Genomic DNA, 20,066 nt, shown 5'->3' with positions numbered 1-20,066 from the left:
TCCTCCTTCTCTTGTTCTTCCTTTTCCTCTTTTTTTGAGCCTAGATTTCTCCTCCTATTTATTCTGTCTGCCCACCAGCCCTGTCTATCCTTTCTCTGCCTAGCTATTGGCCGTTCAGCTCTTTATTAGACCAACCAGATGCCTTAGGCAGGCAAGGTAAAACAAATGCAACACATCTTTACATAATAAACACACATCCTTACATCGTTAAACAAATGGAGCATAAACAAAAGTAACACACCTTTACACAGTTAAAGTAATATTCTGCAGCATAAATAAATGTAACATATCTTTACATAGTTAAAGTAATTTCCACAACACAGTACCAGTCAGCATGATGGAGTCAAGAATGCTCAGTGAAAAGGCAGAGTGTTTGTCAGTTCTGCTGTGTGACTTTGGGCAGCTCACTCAACCTCCCTGATCTTCTGTCATCTCATCTTTACATTATGTAGCTGGACTAAATTGCCTGTAAAGGTCTTTGCAGCTTCCAGGGCCAGAAGCCAGGCATCCACTGCCAGTCAGTCAGATATGAGAAGCAGTCAAAGTAAGATACAAAGAAAGAAAAGTAATGAGAGCCTGCATTCATATAGCATCCCAGATCAGCAGGAAACATCCAAATGATGTTTGATTTGTCCTTGTTAAGGAAGTCTGTAGTCTGTATTGGAGCAATCTTAAGATTTGGTTTATTTCTAATTGTGTGTATATGTGTGCCTCTGGTGATGCAGATGCCCGAAGAGGCCCTCTTGGAGCTGGAGCGGCAGGCAAATGCAAAAGCCCAACACCCACGGCAGGCGCCTCATCTGCCGATAACACCAATTCTCGGGCCTCCGGCACCTCTAACCTCAGGAGCCTGTACCCGAAGTCACAAATCCACACACAGATACAAACACAGAATTTTAAAAATAGCTCTTATCTAAAGATGTCTTGAGAAGTATTTGAAAACTGATATTTTAGTGGGGAAGGAAGAACTGACCTTGCTTCTGTGTTCCCACAGCCTATGCTGTTGGCATGATAATTACATTTGTTGTCCTGGTGCTGATGAAGAAGGGGCAGCCTGCTCTCCTCTACTTAGTACCCTGCACACTTCTTGCTGCCTCAGTCGTGGCCTGGAGTCGTAAGGAGATGAAAAAGTTCTGGAAAGGTAGCAGCTATCAGGTACGTGCTTATACTTTGTAATTCACTGGCTGGTGTGCTATAGCTCATTTATAGCAAATTTTTCTGTGTCAGAAACTTAACGTAACCCCAGGATGCCCCGAATTCTTCCTCTTCTCCCATATTGGTATCTGCCTGCTGCGGCTTGGGTTCTCCGTGCCCACTGGAAGTGAGTGCTGAGGCCCTGCAAAGTTACTGTGGCAGGACGTTGGGGAAGCAGAACACTGCAGCATACATCCAGGTCCCCCTAAACTTCATGCAAGATGCAACTATGTAAAATAAATGTGGAGCGTTGAAACCGACAGTGGAATTTGGTAGTAAGAGACCTGAGGTTTTGAAAATGAAAATACGTGTTCTTTCCAGCATTTGAATGTGGCAAACTAACTCCAGTTGGGTACTCACGTCAGGCTTAAGTGGATCCAGACTGTCCTTTCTTTAAAATTCCTATAACAAGGAAAATCATAATTTTAGAATCTGTTGTTTGAGTTATTTTTCAATAGAGGTAAAAAGCCCTCCTACATCCCCCGCTCCTTTTTCTTTCAAAAATTGGTTTGCATTGACATTGAAGAGAGTTGAGAATCCCTTTCCTACTCACTTAGGCCACGGCACTGACCCCTTCCTTCCCAGAGGCATTTTCTAAAGCAGTTATTTCTGATTTGTTCCAGTAAAGTGAACTGCCCCCCTCATCTGCCCTCATGCATGGGTGTCAGTGGTCACGTGAGCAGAGTGAAACCTGGAGTGGGTGGCTGCAAGTGTTCTTACCGGAGAAGCAATTAATATCTCCCACCATCCTTTGTGGTGTTTAAGAAGAGATGGCCAACATTATATTACAGGCTTCTATAACTAGAAAAGGCACTGGTTTAGAATTCTTTCCAGTAAATATTGCAATTTCTTTTTGAGATTTAAATAATAATTATACCTACCTTGCCTTCTTATCAGTGCTATTGGCTCAGCCTGCATTAATGTATATAGAAGGTATTTATGGTCACAAAGTCCTTCATTATACTAGTAAGATAGCTGATAATTTTTCCCTGAAGATGACACCCACATCAATTTTTTTCCCCAATGCTGGAGATCAAACCTAGAGCTCCCATATGATAGGTGTGTGTGTGTGTGTGTGTGTGTGTGTTTAAATAAGAGTATTGAGTCATGTATAGTGGCCCACACCTGTAATCTCAAATCTTGGGAGATGGAGGCTGGAGGATGAGGAGTTCAAGGCCAACCTCAAACACATAGCAAGTTAGAGACTCTATTTTAGTCAACCTTTTATTTAATAAGATAAAGTGTATCCTAAACTACTACTAAATTTTGAGTGTCTTATCCTCAAAATGGCTTTTTATGCTTTTTAATAGTTTTATAGTTCTGCATTTAATGACTATTTATTGAATAGTTCTATGGGGTAAGTATGATTTCATTATTGACTCTACAGGATGAACAAGTTACAAGCAGTCCTCCTCCTGTTGCCTTGTGAAACTTACTAAGAAATGCAGACAGGGTCACTAGCAATAAAGTGTGATGAATGCATTGATAATGGCAAAGTGTCATGGCGCCTAGGGATGGGACATCTAGGGCCACGGATTCAGGCAAGTTAATGGGTGATTTGGAGAAGGGATTCTAAAAACTGTTAAAATTCACTTAAAACTGGGCATATGTTCATCTTAAAAGAACCATGTCTTCAGAAGTTCCAAGCAAAGAAAGCTGGCATGTTCTGGGTACTGAATGGAGCTTAGGGGAGCTCTAGTGTTGAGTATGGATGAAAGACCTTTTCTTAGTTATGGTTCCTATTGCCAATGAGCATGGCAACTCTTAGAAAGGAAACATTTAATTTATGGCTGGCTTACAGTTTCAAAAGTTTAGTCCATTATCATCATGGCTAGAAGCATGGCAGTGTGCAGGCAGACATGGTGCTGGGGAAGGAGCTGAGAGTCCTACATCTTGATCCGCAGGCAGCAGAAGGAGACTGTTTGCCACACTGGGCATAGCTTGAGCATAGGAGACCTCAAAGCCCACCCCCACAATGGCACACTTCCTCCAGCAAGGCCACACTTTCTACAACAAGGCCACACCTCCTAATAGTGCCACTCCCTATAGGCCAAGCATTCAAACACGTGAGTCTTTGGGGGTCATTCCTATTCAAACCACCACACTAGGGTAGTGAACTTCCTTTTGCCTTCTGTAGAGGGATGGTTAGACTGCTAAATGATCCTGTCAGTGGCTCCTAGCTTCCCTTTTCTCACTATTTTTATGTATTTCATTTATAATTTCTTGTAAAAAAAATCTTTTTCTGGCTGTATATTAATATTCACTGGGGGGTGGTGGTGCATACCTTTAATATCAGTACTTGGCAGAGGCAGAGGCAGGTGAAGCCCTGAGTTTGAGGCCAGCCTGGTCTACAGAGTGAGTTCCAGGACAGCCAGAGCTGCACAGAGGAAAAAAAAAAAAAAAAAAAAAAAAAAAAGATTATATTTGCTGTTTTTTACCCAGACATTTCTTCTTAAGGGGTTTTCTGGGAAATGGTAAAATGGACATGAAAAGATGTTCATTACAGCACATCTGGTCTTCTTTGTTATGCTTAGTGAATATAAGTTAATGTCATTGGCAGTTAATGTTCCAAAAGTCTGTCTATAGACTGTTTTCACTTCAGTAATTTCTTTCTGTGTGTTTTAATTACAAAGTAATATATATTTCTTTATTGGTTAGTTTTGGGTCTCAAGACAAGGTCTCACTCAGAAACTCAAGTGTAGTGCCTGATAACCTTGGGCTTCAGTAGTCCTTCCTCCTGCCTGGCCCTCCTGCGCGTGCTGTGATTATAAAAGTCTGGCACCACTCCTCAGCTTGTGTTTGAATTTTTAATTAAAAAATATTTAAGATGTATTTATGCTCAGTGGGGTGGTACCTGCAGAGGCTAGAAGATCCCTTGAAGGAGAAGTTACAGGTTCATACTAGGAACCAAATTCAGGGTCCTCTAGAAGAGCAAGTGCTCTTAACCACTGGTCCATATTTCCCGCCCTCATTTTTTTTATTTTTCAAACAAGAAATATGAAAGTGGGGCTGGAGAGATAGTTCAGAGCGTGAATTGATCTTGCGAAGGACCACAGTTCACTTCCCAGCACTGCGATCCAAGCAGCTCACAACTGCCCGTAATTCTGGTTCTGGGGGATCCTGCACACCTCAAAAGATTCCTGCACTCACGTGCACATATCCACACACAGATACATTATTAAAGATAAAATAAATCTTAAAAAAATATACAGGAGCTAGAGAGATAGCATAATGGTTGGGAACACTTGCTGTTCTTGCAGAGGACCTGAGTATAGTTCCCAGCACCCATGTGGTGTCTCACAATTGTCCTTAACTCCAGTTCCAGAGGATCCAACCCGTAAACATACATACAGGTAAAACACTCATACATACAAAACAAAAAGAAATAAATATTTTTTTAGAAAGGAAAACAAGTGTCTCAAATCAAGCGGAAGGCCCTTTTAAGCTACCCTAACCCTCTCCCAGTCTTGCAGGAGGGACAGCTACCTTGAGCAGTTCCAGGTCTTTTTATGCTATCTCGTACTGGAATTAGTTGATTATTTTAGAATTGCTGTATACATAGAAGCATTAATGCTACATTTCTTTGGAGATCTACTCTTTCTATATTTCTCTAGTTTCTGCTAGCATTTTATTTTCTCTTTCTACTATGCTATTGAGAGGGGATGGTGGTTGGATATGGAAAGAATTCCACCAGTGAGTACTCATATTTGTCATAAGCATATGTTCTGCACTGGACCATCCAAGTTTCTTTCTTTTTTGGTTTTCCAAGATTCTGAGACAGGATTTCTCTCTGTAGCCTTGGCTGTCCTAGAACTTGGTTTGTAGACCAGGCTGTCCTTGGAGTTACAGAGACCCGCCTGCCTCTGTCTTCCCAAGTGCTGGGATAAAGGTGTGCTCTGTGTTGAGTACAAGGTTAGACATACCTAGTCCCAAATCCACAATGTTGTAAGATCTGAGATCAGAGGTGTGGTGGTTTGAATGAGAATGGCCCATAGGTGCTGTGCTTGAGTGCTTGATCCCTAATTGATGGATCTGTTTGGGAAGGATTAGGAGGTTTTGGCTTTGTTGGAGGTGTGTCACTGGAGCCAGGCAGTTAGCTCTCCCTCTGCCTCCTACCGTGAATCAAGATGTGAGCCCTCAGCTGTTCCTGTTGCCATACCTTTGCTCCCCCATCATGGGCGCTACCCCTCTGAAACTGTAAGCCCAGTTAAACGCTTTCTTTTGTAAATTGCCTGGGTTGTGCTGTTTTGTCACAGCAAAAGAAAAGGAACTTAGACAGAAGTGGAGTCATCATGCCACAAATAGAAAAATCCCTCACCTGAATTGATGTGATGAGTCACAGTCAAAATACAAGTGCACTAAAAATAATGTGTAAAATTACTTCTGTGTATGAGTTGTATGTGAAATATAAGTTAGTTTCATGTTTGCATCCTATCCTCAAAATAATCTCTCTATGGATAGGCAAATATACCAGAATTTTTCACAATCTGAAACACTTTCAGTCCCAAGTATTTCAGATAAGGGAATGTTAACTTGCAGTTAAATTAAGGAACAAAGGGTAGGACTTCCCACTGGAGACTTGTTCAGAGGGTGTTGGAAGCAGGCACAAAGGGATTGAGCCTGGGGCCTCACACATGCCAAGCAAGTGCTGTACATTTAGCCATATCCTATTTTTAATGGCCCTGGTGGCCCTGGTAGCATAAGGTGCTGAGGACACCTAAGTGCTGTAGTACTTGACTTGGAATTTTTCACCCTCTTTTGTGAATTTCTCAGCAAATGAAGTAAGATTTTTCTACAGTTTGATTAAAATAATAGGATTTTGGAAAAAATCAGTTACAAATTCTTTTCTGTAGCTTCAAGGCCAGTTCAGTTTCTTTTCTGGATGTTTCTAGAGCTCCAGTATTCGGTTCTGCTCATCTGACTTCACTTGAAGCCTTAGTTCTAATTAATGTAGAGTGAATAAATGATTGTTTTTCCTTAAAGATAAAATGAAGTAGAGCGTAGCATTTGTGGGATGGTGTTTTGTCTTAATAGTAAATCAAGTTTACCCTGATGCTCTCAGCTTGTCGACGTCCCGGGAACGGTGTGTCTGTTAATGTCACTAGTACTTGTAATTATTTTTAGAAGTCACAAGCTGTAAGTCACGAGTCTGGATACAAAGCTACTTACAGTGACTGCTTGAGGACCAGGAGCTCCAGTTACTCAGGTTAATTTATTAGGCAGTTTTCAGAGATCAGTTCTAAACCAGTAGAGCTCTGAAAATGCCAGGTTAGCTGGCCCAGTTTCAAAGGACAACAGATTGCCTATTTACAAATGTGAAATCCTGATTTTGCTAGTTAGTTTTATTTGTTGTCTTGATGTGTTGAATTTTTAAATACTTGACCTTTATGTTTGTTCTGTGTACTTCTCTATTGTTTTTGCTGAAATCTTAGAGAATAGGAAGTAAAAATGATAACTTTTCAATTAGTAGACTTTGAAATTGTTTTGTTGTTTGGCTTTGTTTTTAGCTTTGTTTTTGGAACACAGGGAGGGTGTCTCACTGTGCAGTCTAGGTTGCCCAAAACTCAGACTCCTCCTGCCTCAACTTCCTGCATGCCAGGATCACAGCCATGTACTACCATGACTGATATATTAATTATATGTCTATATTTAGGGCTGGGATTATAGAGCCCGATGTGATACCTAAGAATTAGGAAAGAAGAAGCCTGTTATAATGCTGGGTACATAGCTCTTACTCTTCAGGACGGTTGCCAGATGCACAGATCACAGAGAAGAAAAGTGTTGTGTCTTCGCCACCCCCTACCATTCTGTCTCATGGCTGCTTCAGGTCTCCCACAGCTCTGGCCCTAAATGTATCTCTCTGTGTCTGTCTATAATTTTAAATGTGACTAAAATCAACTATTTCACAACTTCACCTTATGTCTCATGTTGTGGAATGCTTAATGTTACCTATCTTGATTGGCTTTTATCCGTTTTTAAAATCATTTAAGTTTATTGTGTATTTTTGTGATGCTGTAAAAAGAACTTAGGGCTCCCATATGCTAGGCAATCCCTTTATATCCTCATCCTTTGAATTTTTTTTCCGGGAACTCAGGACTCCCATATGCTAAGCAGTCCTTTTATATCCCCATCCTGTGAATTTTCTTTCCTAGAGGCGTTATGAACATGAAACTGCCTTAATCTAGGTGTTGTCTTTCACAGGTAAAGGGCCAAAGAAATGGCTGTGGCCTTTGCTAGCCGTGGTTACTGACAGGTGGGCTTCACTCCAAGTTGTCTCCATTGTTTGAGGTGCCTGTCAGCTGAAAGCCGCAGCTTAGAGGCACTCTTATTTGGCAAGTCCAGAAATTCCATGTGCAATAATCCCTCCTTCCTAAAAAAAGAAAAAAGTGAAGTATTTAGAATCTTAAAAAAAAATAGGGACATTTGTATCGCTGGCTTTTCTATCTTATTCTCAATAATGAAAAAGGAAAACATATATAATGATACTGAAATCTAGTCATTAACTGGTCTAAAAGTCTTGGACAATTTTTACAAAGAGATCACATTTTCTGTTTTGAAGTAATTTTATCTGAAGAACAGGGTAAAAAGATTTGAAATATTTAAGCACTTCCTTTTCTGCATTTCCAAATATTCAAATCATTTTTATAGAATATGGGTAGAGTTGAAGTTAAAAAAAAATCACTTGTAATGCCTTTAAAACATCCTGTTAGTGAATTTGTTTTGATTTGTTTTCAAGTATTTTAAGTGTTCTTGTTTGCATTTTTTGTTTTTTGAGACAGGGTTTCTCTGTGTAGTTTTAGAGCCTGTCCTGGATCTCGCTCTGTAGCCCAGGTTGGCCTCGAACTCACAGAGATCTGCATGGCTCTGCCTCCTGAGTACTGGGATTAAAGGCGTGCACCACCACCGCCCAGCTAATATTTTCAAACTTTTGTGTATCATTCTTTTACTTGCTTGAGTGGTTTGGGTGGGGTTTTTGTTGGTTTTATTTGCTTGTTCTGAGAGGCCTGTGAGTGTATGCGTGTATCCTGTGTCTCGAGATAGATTCGCTGTGTAGCCCTGGCTTGCCTAGAACTTGCTGTGTAGACCAGACTGGTCTGAAACTCATGTAGAGATCTGACTTCCTCTGCCTCTCAAGTGCTGAAATTAAGGGCAGCTTTCTATATTATTCTTTTTTTTTTTTTTTTTTTTTTTTTTTTTTTGAGCTGAGGATCGAACCCAGGGCCTTGGGCTTGCTAGGCAAACGCTCTACCACTGAGCTAAATCCCCAACCCCTCCTATATTATTCTTACACTGTCTTAAGAAGGTTACAGGGTTGCACAGCCAGCAGTCATTTGCACACTTACTCTGGAACCATTTTAGTTTTCCACTTACACAAGCGCTTACTGCCTCGTACAGTCTTTTGAAGCGGAGTTCCCACTGCTACAAAGGGCAGTCAGTATTCACACTGGGAAACAGAGATAAATGGAAGATCCAGAAAATGCAGTATTCATATGGGCCGCAAGTCTTAGAATTCATCCTTCTGAGAAGTTAAGCATGATGTTGACCTAGACAGTGTTCCCGAAGGAATGCTTGGCTCCATAAGGTCCCTCGGTTTGTAAAGTTTATTTTTATTACTTTTAATTATGTGTATGTATGTGGGCGTATACACATTAGTGCAGATACGATAGCCAGAGGCTAAGGCTCTCCCCGGGGCTAGAGTTAGATACAGTCGTGATCTCACCAAAGTGGGTGCTGGGGACCAGACGGAGAGCAAGTGCTTACTCTCCGGGCCATCTCGCTGTTGCCCCAAGATTACTCTTTTTTTGATTTTGAGATAATCTTTTTTTTTGATTATGTAACTGGCTGTCCTGCAACTTACTGTGTAGACCAGGCTGGCTTCGAACTCACAGAGATTGGCCTGCCTTTGCCTCCTTAGTGCTAGGATTTAAAAAAGGGGGGCATAGGGTGGCTGAGGAGATAGCTCAGTTGGATCCTGAGGGGAGGGAAGCAGGGAGGAAGTGGGGGGGGGGGGAAGGAAGGGGAAAATAGAGGAAGGGGATCAGGATATATCATATGAAAAAAGAATATTTTCTTTTCTTTTTTTTTTTTTTTATTTTATTTTTTGAGACAAGGTTTCTCTGTGTAGCTTTGGAGCCTGTCCTGGATCTCACTCTGTAGACCAGGCTGGTCTCGAACTCACAAAAATTCGCCTCCCTCTGCCTCCTGAGTGCTGGGATTAAAGGCCTGTACCACCACTGCCTAGCAAGAATCTATTTTCAATAAAAGGGAAAAGGGTGGGTGGGGAGATAGCTAGGTTGTAAAGTGCTTCCTGAACAGGCATGAAGGTGTGAATTCAGATGCCTAGCACTGATTTAAAAAGCCACGTGGAAGGGCTCGAGCTTGGCACTTGCCTTTTAATCCCAGCACTCTGGAGAGAGAGGCATGTGGCATGTGGATCTCTGTTAGTTTCAGGCTACATAAGTGAGACTCTATCTCAAAAAAATAAAAGGAAAAAAGAAAAGAAAGCTAAGTGTGGATGGGTTGTGGAGATAGAAGGAACCCTGGAACTCTCTGGGCAGCAGGGCTTGTTTAAGGTGGAAGGCAGCTGAGGAAGATAACCTCATCCATGTGTACATGGGTGCCTGTTCACCCAGATGTGCGCATGGGCACACACACACACACACACACACACACACAAACACAAGCATCACACAAAGCCAGAGTACTTGGCCAAATCAATGAAGACTGGAAGGCTGGTTTAACATCTGCATTTCCTGATATCTTTTATTTATGCCTAGGTGATGGACCACCAGGACTATTCAACAAGTGAAGAGAGCCCAGTGACTACTGATGGGCAGTCCGTGCAGCAGTGATTACGTGGACCTACAATGATGTGCTATGGATTTTTACAAATAGAATTGCCAACCGCTGCCGCCGCCTCCACCACTACCCTTTTTTGGTTTTGTGGTTTTTTGGGTTTTTTTTTTTTTTGTTTGTTTGTTTGTTTGCTTTTTGAGACAGAGTCATGATTAGAGCTCACTGTCCTCCTGCCTCTGTCTCCCAAATGTCTGGGACTATAGCTGGGCAGCACCGTGCTCAGCAAGTTTTAAATCAAAATCTGAACTGAAAATTAGAGACATTTGCCACGGTGATGTTTGTCAATCCTTCTATTTTTATGAGCTGGTAAAATTCATCACACATAGCGAAAATACATTTTCTTTTAATTATGTTAAAGTTGTGCCTTCACAATCAATGAAAAACATAGGGTTTGTGTAGTTTCCAAATATATTATATACATTATATTTTTCTAAAAAAAAAAAAAAAGCCACCTTGACCCTCCCCTGTACTTTTCTTACTAAAACGTTTCTCTGAAATATAAGGATAGGGATAGATTGTTTATAATTATCAAAGCAAGTTTCTTGAGTAAATGTTTTCATCAAAGATTTATGCAAATCTTACCCCTCTGCAGGAATAACTGCTTAAAGCTGTGCAGGAAGGCACTTCAGCAGCAAAAATTGGTCTTCATATCATGTAGAGGTTTAAAACCTGCACAAGGGAGCACGTAGAAACACACCCCTTCATAGATTACATTTTTCCTTTACCTTTATTTTTATTTCATGTGTATGGGTGTTTTGCCCGTATACATGTCCGTCTGTTCACCACATTCAGGCCTGGTGCCTGTGGAGACCAGAAGAGGGTGTTTGATCCCTTGGGACTGGAGTTACAGATGGCTGTGAGCTGCCATGTGGGTCCTGGGACTTGAACCCAGGTCCTCTGGAAGAGCAGCCAGAGCTCTTATAAATGCTGAGCCATCTCTCCAGCCTTGTAGTTTTAAGTTTTTAAAAACTTGTAACCCTTTTTTAAACTTGAGGACCTAAATTACTTCAGGCTGCACATGTATTATATTAGACTATTTTTTAGATAGAAGGAAACATAATATATAGAAATAATCATTAGAAGGATACAGAAACTGAATCTAGTTTATGTCAGTACACCATTTACTTGAAGATAAGGATAAACTTCTGTACTTACTCTAGGTTTTATTTTGGTTTCCTGATCTTTGAAATTTGATTCCATTAGATACTATATTATAACTTATTGTTTGCCTCGACCATCCTGACACTCTCCCATCGTCAGTTTCCAACCCTTTTCCCATAAGTGAGTACTGCTGACCTTGGAGGGATGAGTGCAGTTCAGAGTACAGATGTACTTTTGTTGGTCGGTTTTCTCACCTCCAAAATGAGTGGTTCGAGCAGTTATCACTTGGCTAACTTGCAACTTGAAAAAAATAATTTTCTTCTCATTCTTTGCAAAATCTCAGGTGTTTTTCTAGAAATTAGAGGTGAAATTATCTTTCAAATTATTTTAATTTCTTTAAAAATGTACCAAGTGACAAGTTGTTACAAAAGCTCAGGATTTTGCATTTCTGTGTAAATAATGCACACGCTATGTGAACAAATCCAGTCTTTCATGTTAAGGCCAATTCAGCTTATTCAAAGGTAAAAACTGGTGATTGAAAAAATGGGTTAGACCTTTGATATTTGAACTAAAGTTCAATTTGATGCTCTTGTTTAATTGTTAACTTTTGCTGAGTAAATGACAGGGAAGCTGTACCACAGCTTCTTCTGTCTACTGAGTCCAGGAGTGGGGTCTTCTGTTTACAGCAAGTGAGCTATCTGATGAGAGACGAGTTAAGTGCCATTTTACAATTCCAACTGTACTTTCACTTCCAATGTCAATAAAATGCTTGCCAAAATACAGCTGTTTTACTAACATCTGCATCCTCATTCAAGTCTGTGACAGTCGAAAGCACCAATTACATTTTATGAAGAATGTTAAAGAAAATTAGTCCTTTTAAAGCTATGTTGAAATAACACAATTTCTCAAAAATAATTTAGTTTTATTAATTTGTAACTAATATTTCTTCATCTAAACCATTGCTCCAGAAAAAAAAAATTAACACATCTACAAATCTGAATTCTGACTTATTTGGAACAAAGTGTATTTTACCCAACCATCATATTGTTGTGGTTAAAGTCTTACACAGGGGCTGGAGTGTAGCTCAGCGTTGGAGTACTTGCCTCCTGTGTTCCAAGTGCCTACCCCAGCTCTGCCAATGAAACAACTGGCTGAGTAGCTATAAATAACAAAAAGAATTTCCTAGAGTCGCTCTAGCCTTACTGCCAATTTCGTATGTACTTAAACAACCCTCTTAGCAACACAGACGAGAATAGCTCCTTAGAGAAAATGAAATACACAAATACTGGGTCTTGGAAATAAAAATGAATAGATACCAGAGATGAAAATTTGACTCTGAAAGTTCGTCATCTCCTTCTCCCTTGCTTACCTGATACCAGTAACTTTTAAGAGGTAGGGAAGTTGGATTTTTCCCCCCTTGAACATGCTTTAAAAACAAAGTATATTGTATTTATTAGCACATTGCAATATAAAATACTTATTAGAAAGTTCCACATTGGTGGTTTAGCAAATAGAAATCATTGATCTTAAATGCATTTTATTTTCTTCCAGCTTCTAAGTTTTACTTTGAATTAGCAATTTCTTTATAGTAGAATGTACTTTAATACCCTTTTGAAGGAAGATACATTTGTTCCGTATGCTGCTGGCATTCATGTGTTTTAGTTACATGTGCAGACAGGTTCTGGTACAATGGCATATTTTTAATAAATACTAATGATCTTTCTAGTTTTCTTTGCTCTTTCAATGTCCACAGTTTTTTTGTTTGTTTTGTTTTGTTTTTCCAGACAGGGTTTCTCTGTGTAGCCCTGGCTGTCGTGGAACTCATTCTGTGGACCAGGCTGTCCTGGAATTCACAGAGATCCTCCTGCCTCTGTCTCTCGAGTACTGGGATTAAAGACGTGCACCACCACCGCCTGGCCAATGTCCACATTTTTAAAGCTATTTTTCAGTCATAGGCTCTAATCCAGGGCTTTGCACGCTCTGAGCAAGTGCTGTACCACTGAGCAGCATGTCCAGCTCCTCAGCGTGTGCTCTAGGTAGAAGTGGAAATTATATACTTGATGAAAACATAGCTAATCTTTTAAGCTGATTCTCTAGAACTTTGGCTTGATTCCAGTCAGTGAACTTTCAGAGCTGGGTGTTGTCTTCCTGGCTGATAGACCACAGTACTTAAAGAAGCTTTTGTAGTTTTCCATGAATAAGAAAAATGGGTTGAATCAACTCAAGGTTGTAGTACATGGCCAGTTGGCTACATAGTGGTTTTGACTAGGCATTAAAAATATTATAAACAGCTGGGCGGTGGTGGCTCACACCTTTAGTCCCAGCACTCGTGAGGCAGAAGCAGGCAGATCTCTTGAGTTCAAGGCCAGCCTGGTCTACAAAGCGAGTTCCAGGAAAGGCGCAATGCTACACAGAGAAACTCTGTCTTGAAAAAGCAAACAAACAAACAAACAAACAAACAAAAATATTATAAACAGCTTTGCTATTCCTTTGAGACATACATTTTAAAAAGTCCTAAAGTCTGTCTGGTTAGCCTGCAACTTCCCAGTAGGACAAGTGAGTGTAAATTCAGTAGCCTTTGTCTCTTTCCCCCCTTGTACCTTTTTAAGAAACATAATTGGATTTTTACTTCTTAGGTGATTGATTTGTATATGGGACTCTTTTACTCTTTTTCTAATACTTTTCTATGTAAGTTAGTGTAAATTGATACTTTTATAACACTACTAGGCTTTACTTTTTTATAGAACATGATTTAAGACTTGCATTTTTGGAGTGTTAATTTTTCAGTAAGTTAAGCTGTCTTCACCATGTGCCAATTCTGATAAGAAAAACAACTTTTAGTGTATTGAATTTACTACAGTGTTAAATAAATTCTATTTTAAAATAAAAAATTGAATTTGTTTTATTTTGTGTGGCAAAAGAAATCATCGAAAATGAACCAAAGGCACACTAGATTATGTCCATATATTATGTACACTCACAAAAAAGAACAACATGAATTTTTACGATTGTTCAGGTTTGACAATTTATCTTTAAAACCCAGATTCCATAGGTGAGACTTACTTGGAAATTATGTTGATACCTAACAGTACTTAGCAAATAATTATTAAAATATGTGTAGATTCCTGCCGGGGGGTGGTGGTGCACGCCTTTAATCCCAGCACTCGGGAGGCAGAGGCAGACGGATCTCTGAGAGTTCGAGGCCTGCCTGGGCTACAGAGTGAGTTCCAGGAAAGGCACAAAGCTACACAGAGAAACCCTGTCTCAAAAAAACAAAAACAAAAACAAAAAAAAAAACAACAAAAAAAAAAAAATGTGTAGATTCCTTTTGAGACAGGAGCTTACTTGTTTGTAACTCTAGATCCTTCTGCATCAGCCTCTAGACTGCTGAGAAACAGGCTTGCACCACCATACCCCACAGGATCTTTTTGTTATTGTTTGTTATGAGTGTCCCTGTTACTGTTGTTTTTTACTCCTTTTGGGGGGCCCGCCACCCAGCTCCCAAATAAATCACAGATGGAGGCTTATTCTTAATTACGAATGCCTGGCCTTAGCTTGGCTTAGTTTCTAGCCAGCTTTCCTTAACTTACCTTTTGCCTCTGGGCTTTTCCTGTTTTCTTACTTCAGTAAATTTTATTCTTATTCCACTGCTGGTTGTGTAGCTGGGTGGCTGACCCCTGATATCCTCCTCATTCTCTGGCTCCTCCTTTTCAATACTGGGCCCAGATTTCTCTTATTTATTCTCTTTGCCTGCCAGCCCTGCCTATCCTTTCTCCTGCCTCGCTATTGGCCGTTCAGCTTTTTATTAGACCATCAGGTATTTTAGACAGGCACAGTAACATAGCTTCATAGAGTTAAACAAATGCAACATAAATAAAAGTAACACACCTTAAAATAATCTACTACATGTATCATTCTATAGGCCAGTCTGCCCTTCCCCTCCCAATTACTGAGATTATAGGTGTATGCCACTATGTTGGGCAACAGCAGGCATTTTTGTTCGGTTGGTTGGTTGGTTTGATTTGATATTTTTAGGAAGTATCTCACTTCAGGGCTGAAGGAATAGCTCAGATGTTGAGAGCACTTACTGCTCTTGCAGAGAACTCCAGCACCAACATTAGGAGGTTCACCACTACCTGTAACTCCAGTTCTGGGGGATCCAACACCCTCTGTCCTCCGTGGGCACCTGCACACATGTGGTGCACATAAACTCAACACTGGCACACACACACACACACACACACACACACACACACACACATCCCACATAAACATAAGTAAAAATAATAAAGTAAGTATTGAATGAAAATACCATGTCAGGCCAGAAAGATGGCCCAGTGACTAAAACTGATCCCTTGACCCACAGTGGAAGGAAAAAACTCACTGGAAAAATGATCCTCAGCCTTCCACACCGGCAGTGGGGTGCCTGTGTGCCCATACATACGTTATATATGCACAAACAACAATAATTTTTAAAAACCTTAAGAATCTCATCTCTTAGGAACATTCCAGGTGTTTCTCCCTGTTGCTATTGTACTATTTTCTTTTTTTGTAGCAACTTGAGATCCATCACCAGGAACCAGGCAGGTTCTCTGAGTTACATCCTCAGCCCCCTACTGTGTTGGTTGAGATTGGCCTACATGCGTAGTCTTGAAATGATGAGAAATTCCTTTTCTTCCATGCATGCTCTTGATAGGGAAGAACCTCATCCCACTGGTCCAAGATACTGGGCTGTTACACATAGAAACCCTGTCTCAAAAAACAAAATAAAACAACAACAACAACAAAAATTACACAAATGATTTTGGGTCTTTTTTTTTAATTCTCAGGAAATATATCAGGTGATACAGGGATAGCTACATCATTAAAATTAGTAAAATACTATAGCTTATGTAGGGTGATGCCTTTGACCCTTCTAAATAAGTCAAAATCATTCATTCATGGTACACTCAATATGCAGTCCCAGCAATAATATTCTTCATTAATGTGGTGAGACCAAGGCCCAGGGATAAATACAGAGCAGAACTGATACAAACGTTTTCATAACAATGGAAGGGGTGGGCAGAAATGCTGCAGAACAAACAGTAGGTGGGGGTGGAGGGGTGAGAAGGACCTCTCAGAAAATAATGGGGTTCTTCCAGAGCCTGTAAGAGTAGTTACCTGGTCTTGCTTTCTGGGCCATCTGTGTGATGTCCTACTTGAATAGAGTTTATCTTGAGATAGTAAACACAAAGTGTCCTGAGACCAGCCATTTGGGATGCAGCCTCTAGGGACCCTTAGGCTGGAATTGTTTACATAAGGCGTCTCACGTCACTGAGTCAGGCTTCCAGCAGTTAGGGTCCAGCTGCTGGAGAATGAGGGATGTTTTTATTTTTGGCCTTTTATCTTTTTGCCTCTACAATTAACATAGAAGCTTTGCTAAATTTGAAGGGAAATTTCTCTGTATGGCTACTGGAAATTCTGTTTGTTTGTTTGTTTGTTTGTTTATTGAGACAGGGCTTCACTGTGTGGCCCTGGCTAGCCTGGAACTCACAGAGATTTGCCTGTCTTTGCTTCCAGGGAGCTGGGATTGAAGGCTTGTGCCACCACATCCAGCTCTGGTAATTTGTTTTAGATTTTTGTCTAAATCTTGTCACTGAAGGAAGACTTTTAAAACTTTGAGGAGACGGCTGAGGGAGTAACTTGGTGATAGAGAACAAGTTTAGCATATGTGAGTCCCTGAGAGAAATCTTCAACGCTGAACCAAAAACAGCAAAATAAAAAAAGAGATGCATTTCTCCATATAAAAATAATTGGGGGGAGGGGCAGGGAGGTAGTTCAGTGGGTAATTGTGCTCTTAAGCTAACAACACAAGCCTGAGTTGGATCCCTGGAACCCATGTGCAGATAGAAAGAGAGAACCCAACTTTTCTACGTTGTACACACACACACACACACACACACACACACACACACACACACACTTGTACACACATGCACTAGTAATTTTAAAAAGAAAAGAAACCCTTAGGGTCCTGAAGTGCAGTTCAGTGGTAGAGCACTAGTGTGACATTCCTAAAGCCCTGGGCTTAGCCATAGCCTCCCTCCACAAATATGTCTAAACACACTCACATATGGTAAAAGTTTATACATTGTTTTAATTGTATATTGTATAGCTAACTAGCATATTGACGGATGGATGAAGAGGACCTGTTTGCATTTCTTAAGTCATATAGGAAATAGTTATTGAATACTTATGGCATGCCAGACTGTGCTGTGAGTGGGAATCCTGGAGCACAGCTGTCTGCAGAGGCTGACTGATTAGAACTTCATGGATGTGGAGAAAATGGAAGGTGAAGATCCAGAGCCTAATTACGTTTATCTCAGGCTGTCTTAAGCCCCCTACGTGCCATTCTTCACCCATCTCTGGTTGGACGTGACAACCTGTGACTAACAAAGTTGAACTTAACATCCTTGACTAGCAGATAAAAACCTGTTGGAATGCACTGACTTAATAAAACCTACTTCCACCAATCAAAGGGTTAAGCTCTCAGCTAGCATCTGAGCCTGTAGTGGGGTTTTCTCCTCTCTACCAGTACTATAACCCAGCCACACAATGTACCCAGTGATGTATTTGAAAAATATTTTGCTGGGCGGCAGTGGCAGATGCCTTTAATCTCAGCACTCGGGAGGCACAGCCAGGCAGATCCCTGTAAGTTCGAGGCCAGCCTGGTCTACAGCGAGCTCCAGGAAAGGCACCAAAATTACATGGAGAAACTCTGTCTCAAAAAACCCAAAAAAGAAAAAGAAAAAGAAAAATGTTTTGATTTATGACTTTGTTTCTGTTACTATAAACACGTCATGAAACTGATTCCATGCTGAACCATGGAATTTGAGGTAACCTAAACTGGGACATGGGCAATCGTATTGGGCTCCAGAATAAACTATCTCCTATCCCCTTTGAGGTGAGAGTTGTGTTTTTATGTCAATGGCACTAAGGTACTGGTATTAAAGATTAATTCAAAACATTCCAAGTACTTGTAGTTGGCATTTAATGAGTTTTCTGTTTGTGACTGAGGGTAATGCTTTTGAAATAGTATCTTTTAAAAATCCACTAATCTCTCTAAAGCAGGACAAAATTTGTTGAAAGTGGTTTAATCACCCTCTGTTTATAGAAACGATTCTGTACTGACTGCCAGACATTCTTGACTATCAGACTTTAAGTAATAGAGAAATGTTACATTAACTGGACATTTCATATACTGGCTTTCTTTCTATTTGGTGTTCTAATTGATTTAAATTATTTGATGTCAGCATTTTAATTCATTTCTTTTTTTTCTATGTGTCTTTTACATCATGTATCTTGATCCCATTCATTTCCCCGTCCCTTTGTATCCACCCTCCACCCCTGTACACACCCCCCAAATAAAACAAAATTTAAGAGAAAAAAGGGGGAAAAGTAAAAAAAATCTCATCATGGCAGCTGCAGTGTGACACAGTGAGTTGCTGTGGGATGGTCTGTATGTCAAGTATGTTGCTGATTGGTCAGTAAATAAATCACTGATTGGCCAGTGGCCAGGCAGGAAGGATAGGCGGGACAAGGAGAAGAATTCTGGGAAGTAGAAGGCTGAGGGAGAGACACTGCCAGCCGCCACCATGACAAGCCGCATGTGAAGATCCCGGTAAGCCACGAGCCATGTGGCAAGGTATAGATTTATGGAAATGGATTAATTTAAGCTGTAAGAACAGTTAGCAAGAAGCCTGCCACGGCCATACAGTTTGTAACCAATATAAGTCTCTGTGTTTACTTGGTCCGGTTTGAGCGGCTGTGGGACTGGCAGGTGAGAGAGATTTGCCCTGACTGTGGGCCAGGCAGGAAAACTCAAGCTACAGTGAGTCATGCTGTAGACCCCTTTGTCCATATCTTTACTTGCAAGTGTTCATTGCAAAGGGTCATTGGGCTGGTTTGAGCCTCTGGTCTCTACTACACCATGGATGTTGGGCCCTCACTAGGTCTCTTCTTGATATTCTGGTGTTGCCCTGTGTTGTGGAGATCCTACATCTTTGGATCTGTGGGTCAGGTCCCTTCTAATGCTCCAGCGGATCTTAGATGGGGTGGGTGTGGGGTGGGCCAAGTCATAACCCTGCATCTGGGCCTGGACAGCTGCAGGGTTAGTCCACTAGCCCGGTCTCCCCTGTCCTCACCATCAGGGTGAGCTCTCCAGCATTGCCCCAGCTAATTCACCTCTTGCAGCTATGATTGAGGGATGGGGCCATTTCTCCTCTCCCCTCAGGGTCGGCTCTCCCACACCTGCACCATTAGGACCAGCTCTGTTGTGTTTCCCAGGTGAGGTACAGGGGCCACTCTCCTGAGTACTGTACCTGATAAGGGGTAGGGACACTCTCCCGCTCTTATGGCCTCAGGGCCAGCTCCTCCATGTGTCTCAGGTGTTGATGGGTGGGAGGGCATCTCTCTTCTGCCCATGCTACCATGTCAGATGAGAAATGGGGCCAGCTCTCCTTTGCTCATAATGCCGGGGCTGGATCACTGTGGTAACATTTTATTTGTGCTGAAATGTGGTGATATTTTATTTGTATGTTAATAAATAAAGCATGCCTGGAGATCTAGGGGAAAAAGGCCAGTCATTTTTAAGTAAATATAGAAGTCAGGCAGTGGCAGCACACGCCTTTAATCCGATCACTTGGCAGGCAGGGTCTTTGTGTGTTTAAGGACACACTAGGGAACAGCCAAGTGTGGTGACACATGCCTTTAATCCCAGTACCAACCATAGAGACCTGGAGGTCTGTACAGACAGGCAGTAACAAGAAAGTGAGGTAGCTGGGCTAAGAGCCAGTGAAAAGGCAGAACAGCAAAGCAATAAAGGCACAGGTTAGACAGGAAGTAGCCTCTTTTGGTAGCTGCAGAGCTGGAGAGGT

The 20,066-nt window shown here is 41.1% G+C and overlaps 1 protein-coding gene across 3 annotated transcripts in view; it reads left to right on the top strand.

The window, feature by feature from the left end:
* Positions 1–14,042, top strand: part of Sppl2a (signal peptide peptidase like 2A) — a 40,020-nt gene extending 25,978 nt beyond the window's left edge. For 2 of the 3 annotated variants that reach the window (XM_059261338.1, XM_059261336.1), the window contains 2 exons: positions 995–1,155; positions 9,972–14,042. In XM_059261338.1, coding sequence (XP_059117321.1) covers positions 995–1,155; positions 9,972–10,046 — 236 coding nt within the window. In that variant the 3' untranslated portion in view covers positions 10,047–14,042. Of the gene's footprint in view, positions 1–994; positions 1,156–2,581; positions 2,776–9,971 lie in introns of those variants that run through there. The other variant, XM_059261337.1, reaches the window with a different exon arrangement.
* Positions 14,043–20,066: the final 6,024 nt, after the last annotated feature.

The sequence above is a fragment of the Peromyscus eremicus genome, chromosome 4, assembly GCF_949786415.1.
Source record: "Peromyscus eremicus chromosome 4, PerEre_H2_v1, whole genome shotgun sequence".
Classification (NCBI taxonomy): domain Eukaryota; kingdom Metazoa; phylum Chordata; class Mammalia; order Rodentia; family Cricetidae; genus Peromyscus; species Peromyscus eremicus.
This window is presented reverse-complemented; position numbering and strand designations above follow the sequence as displayed.